General features: G+C 44.0%; 1 protein-coding gene across 1 annotated transcript; it reads right to left on the reverse strand.

Moving 5' to 3' along the window:
• Positions 1-2,037: 2,037 nt before the first annotated feature.
• On the reverse strand, positions 2,038-2,767 carry LOC133814769 (extensin-like). The gene is made up of 2 exons (XM_062247691.1): positions 2,557-2,767; positions 2,038-2,294 (listed from the first exon to the last, which is right to left on the reverse strand). The coding sequence occupies exons 1-2, from the start codon at positions 2,765-2,767 to the stop codon at positions 2,038-2,040; spliced, it is 468 nt and encodes a 155-aa protein (XP_062103675.1).
• Positions 2,768-5,425: the final 2,658 nt, after the last annotated feature.

Below are 5,425 nucleotides of genomic sequence, written 5' to 3' on the forward strand. Positions count from 1 at the left end.
AAATGCTGAAGGATACCCTGAAGAAAAGACTTGAAGAAGCTAAGGGAGCATGGCCAGAACAGTTGCCTGAAGTTCTTTGGTCGTATAGAACTTCCCACCGAACAGCAACATGTCATACCCCATTTTCCTTGGCATACGGGTATGAAGCTATGTTGCCTGTCGAGTTAGATCCACTCTCGCACCTCAGATTAGCATACGACCAAGACTCTAACAGCCAGCTATTGATGGAATCCCCGGACTCAATTGATCAGAAGTATGAACAAGCTCAGCTCCGAGTAGCTGCGTACCAGCAAAAGGTCGCCCGATATTTCAACTCTAAAGTGCGAGAAAGGAAATTCAGTGTTGGAGACCTTGTACTCCAAAGAGTTTTCCTAAACACCCGCGACCAAGCTGCTAGAGTACTCGGGCCTAATTGGGAAGGGCCATACCAGATTGATGAGGTCCTTCACCTAGGCACTTATAAACTTGCACGCTTAAACGAAGATCTCGTTCCTCGCTATTGGAATGGAGAATACCTGCGCAAGTATTACCAATGAACAATTCTTCTTAAAGAATTGGCTTGTATAAATTTTACTTTTTACAAGTTTTGAAAAAGTGTAAGATCTTATTGATCACTCGTACAGACATATTTAGTCCATTTATTACAAGAAATAAAAGGGAGTGTGCTCAGCCAGTCATTTCTTGCCAACTATTGTATTTATTACAAGTATTTTCTCATTACGTGTGTTGTTTTGCAGTATTATAATTCTAATCATATTGCTACGAGCAGTAATGTTCGAACAGGTTCTGGTCAAGGCAAGTGACCAAGGACCTAAAGCTCCTCGATCACTTGGGGGGCATATAAGGTACAAGTAAGCAAAGCATATCATTAAAAGGTATGTAAACACATGAGAAAAATAAGTGTAAGCATGCTAGGGCGCTTAGAGTATTTTTCAAAATTTTGTTATTTTGTTAAATCAAACCAAAGTGTTATGCTAAGTTCGGTCATGCGAATATATGTTATAATAATATGCCAATATATTATAATGTCAAAACGAATCCTTTTACACCACGAGCAGTCGCTGCTCGGATGTAATTGTTCAAATAAAAGTAAAAGCTACCCATGCAGCAACAAAAAATTATATTGTCCTTACATCACGACCCGTAGGTCGTGTAGTTAAAAAGATGAAATATAAGCAAAAAAGACTAAGGAGCTCAAGGATCTTGAGGAGCCGGAAGATCTTGGGGAGGGTTCTGATCGACGATGCCTGCAGCCTCGTTGTCTGCCCCATCCATCCCAGCAGCCAGCGAGATTTCGGGGGAAGCAGGAACCCTTGACCTTTCTTCCTCGGCCAGCTGAGCAGCGCAGCGAGCAAGCTCGGCATCTCTCGCATTCTCGGGAAGGTAGTCGAAGTTGGCACCCTGGTTATACTTCCAGAAATCATAGAAGCATCAAAGAGTGGCACTCTTGTACCTTTCCAAGTTGCTGGCGTTGGCTTTCTCCAACTCCTCAATTCAGCCCTCCAGGGTAGTGTTCTCCTGCCTGCTCGCAGCCAAGTCCACCTCGAGTTGTTGGGCCGCGTGGAAATTGAAGCGGTTAGACTCCTTAAATTGGTCCCTCTGCTCACGAGCTTTTTCCAGAGACCTCTGCTTCTCCTCCAAATCCTTAGCCAGTTTAGCCTTTTCCTCAAGCACCACTGCCAGTTGTTCAGCATATTTTGCCTCGGCAGCTTTAAGTTCATCCTCGTGCCGTTGCTCCAAAGTTTTGGCCTGCTCAGTGACAGCACCCAAGCGGATACGGCCGACAGTGAGGGTCAGCATGGCCTGCAGTCGGAGTAGAAGTTAGACTAACTATAAAATAAAGAAGACCCATTTCCGCAGAAAAATATGACTTACATTTGTGAACTTGTTCAGGGCGCGGTTCAGGATCAGGTCAACATCCATCGCCTCTGTCGCAGCCATTGCCTCTCGACAGCAGTCGTGCTTCACAATCTTAGCGACCCTCTCCTTGACCAATTTAAAGGTGTGACCAATTATGGTTGAAGCAGGATCGGCCTGCTAGGTTTGGTCGGTCGGGGCCGTGGGAGGTGGAGTCGATCCAGCTGGAGCAGGAGGAATCTGCTGCTCACGAGGAGAGGATGGAGTTGTGGTGGCGGAGGGCCTATCCTCTGGAGAGCCTGCATTGCGAGGCTTCTTCGCCTGAAGCGCTTTGTTGCTTTCCTTGTGGTGCCTCTTGCTTGTCTTCTTTTTGCTCGGGGGATCCGTGGCAGCCTCAGGAGTGTTGTAAATATCGAACACATTTACAGAGTCCATGTCTGAAAAAGAAGCAAAATATCGAACAATGAGATAGCATAAATGACTAAGTGTATAACATCAGGAAAAGAAATAAAGAAAGATTGCAAAGTCAAATACCCGAGCTATTATTACTGGTCGCTATCCTATAGACTCTACTAGTCTTATACTCACTCTCTGACAAGAAAAAGTTTGGGCCTAAATTTGGAGCATATTTAAAATTGCCGTCCCGATCGAATAGGTGACAGGGAATTGGCAAGCTATCTAAAAGCGAAATAACTGTACCATTATCATCTGAAGACTCGTCTGAGTGTTTGACAGGCTTGGTGGCCTTCTTTTGTCCTTTCCTCAAGGGGACGGAGGGCCTCTCTGCTGGAGGAGTGCCAACAGGTTCCTTGATCGTGACCCCGGTCGGCCTCCTTCGTGGAGGTGATGTTGGCGGTTGCTGCTCGGGTTCCTCCTCGGCTGTGGCACTCCCTGTAGTTGACTCCCTCATATCCTAATGAGGGGCCAAGAGGCCAACCAGCCTAATATTTTCCTCTGTGACCAGATGTTTGATGCTTTTTTCTATGTCAATCATGCTGGTCAAGAGGGTAGACCTCAACTCCATATCTGGAGTTGGGTCTGGTCGCAGCCATGGGCTTGGAAAGCATTAAAAGTTTAAGATATGGTGAAGGAGAACACTAAATAAAGGATAACAGCCAGTGGTACGAAAGTTTTACCTCCTTGAGCGAAGGCCAGGTTGTCTGCGTTCATGTCAGTTGTGAGGAAGTACTCCTGGTAGTACCTCCCCACATTTGATAAATGGGTGGTGTCAGTCAGGAAGGTGCGCCTGGTTTCCTGATGACAGAAGTGAAATAATGTCGTGCCTTCTTGGTTGGGGTTAGACTTGAGGTCGAACAAGTAGTTGACCTCATGAGGAGTCGGCACGGGCCATTTCTTGTGGATGTACAGGATATAGAGTGCAGCAAGCATCCTATATCCCTTTGGGGTTATTTGAAAAGGGGAAACTCCGAAATAGTTGGCCACCCCCTGAAAAAATGAGTGAAGAAGCAAGGTAGCCCCTGCCTCGATGTGAAACCTCGACCAGGCGCTGAAGGCGCCTCCAGGCAGGTTCGCCCTTTGGTCTTGGTTAGGTCTGACTAAGGTCACCCCCGTGAGACTGTACTTCCTGATATAATTGGCGATCATCCTGATCGTCACTCTGCTCTCAGGAACTAAATGTCACTCAACATCTGGTTGAATGGCATGTCGTGGTCGAGCGTGTCTTTGGATGTTGGGATTGGGAGCATTTTCAACTCGACCACTGGTCGAGGGAGTTTCAGCTCGAGGAGCAGGCTGATATGAAGGAGTGGGGGTTTTCTTTTTCTGAGCTTTGGTTTTGGCACGAGCCATACTTTGAACAGGGACAAGTGAAGTGTTTGGATTGACACGAGAGAATGGGATGTCAGGTATCAATGAAGATGGTTGCTCTTCGTCCTCAAGCAGTTGAGCCAATAGGTCGGCGTCCATAGGTCTTTCTCCTCCCCACGGATCTTGCATGTAAACTGCGAACAGAGAAAGGAGGAGATAAGACGCACAGCCTGGGAGCTTATGTTGAAAGTTGGAATAACGTTACTCGGGTCTACGACCAGCAACATTCTAACGGAAACACTAAGTTCTATGCGAGCAGTTTGAAAAACAGATCAAAAAGCGGAAATAAAAAGTTTTTGGAAAAAAAGCTTTTTCGACTCCGAAGGGGTGGGAAAAACCCAGTTTTTAAGCTAGCCTAAAGATTGAATTTTTACTTCAATTTTACGCCCTAAACTTACGATCTTGACTATCAAACTAACTCCTAACTCCTACAGATCAAAACTACACTACCCTATCAAGCATCAATCAACATTCCCACAATCCTCATGCATTTCTATCTAAGAACACAAAAAATTTCAGAACTCAAAACAGTCGTATAGTAGTATGCATGACATGTCAAAGGGATTAAAAGTTGAAGAAATTTACCTAGATGAAGGTTGGAGGTTCTAAAATGAAGCGACTTTGGACGTGCGAATGGAGGATCCTTAGAACAGTGACGGAAGATCTTCGAAACTTTTGAGCTCTGAGATGGAGTTCTTGAAGGTTCTTGGCAAGAAAATGGCTAGTAAAAAGTTAAAAGGTAAATTTGGGGATTATTTATAATGGCTGAGATATGTTGAAAAGGGGTAATCATGAGTTACATTTTTCAAGGCATGGGGGAGTGTAATAGCCGCCAGAGGGATTACTTGGAAACCGAAAAGGCATGATTGGACGTGATTAGATCACAGTTTTCGAGAACGCACGAGGGTCTCTGGCAGATTTCGTGTGGCATACGAAAAGTTAGTTTCCTAAGTTTACTTATTGATGGTCGCAATAAATAAACTTGGGGGCAAATGTTTATCCAAAAAATAGATGTTGATGACGTGGCAAGAATTTTCAACACGTGGCCGACACGTAGTAGAGATGCTGCTCGCCTATCGACCAGAGATATTTCCATATGTGGAGTTAAAGTTGTAGATACGACCAGCCTGGTCGTATACTCCGTTTATTTATGAATAAATCTATACAGTTGTAATGATATCCGAGAATATCTCCTCATTATAACCTGAAGATCCGTTTATTAAGGAAAGATATGACTAATTGACTCATGTAACCTTCCTTGAGCATATAAATATACAAGAAATAGCTCAAGGGGGGATCTTTTTCCGAAGTACATTACTATTATCCATCGTTTGTATTGTTTTCTCCTTCTAAGGTCTGTGAAACTCAGGAACCCTAGTTCTTTGATCATACCTTTGAAGCTCAATATTAATAATAGTATCAAGTGGACGTAGGTCATTACCAATCACTGGGGCCGAACCACTATAATTCTTTGTGTCCTTTACTTTCCATTAGATTGTTTTCTCAAGCTTTGTACTATTTTCCTGTCGTTTTCTTGACTCCGTGTCGTTGACCAAAACGAGGGTCAACAGTTTATTTTTGGAGTTTTATGGAGGTTAAAGCTTGAACATCTGAAAAACTTAATAGTGGTTTTGGCCATTTTCGAGATAGAGAAACCCATAATTTTTTGATAGCTTGACTAATTTTTTGACAAGGAGTCTGATAATTTAGACCAACGGTCTAAATTTTAGACCAGTAATAG

This window comes from Humulus lupulus, chromosome 1 (assembly GCF_963169125.1).
Source record: "Humulus lupulus chromosome 1, drHumLupu1.1, whole genome shotgun sequence".
Classification (NCBI taxonomy): domain Eukaryota; kingdom Viridiplantae; phylum Streptophyta; class Magnoliopsida; order Rosales; family Cannabaceae; genus Humulus; species Humulus lupulus.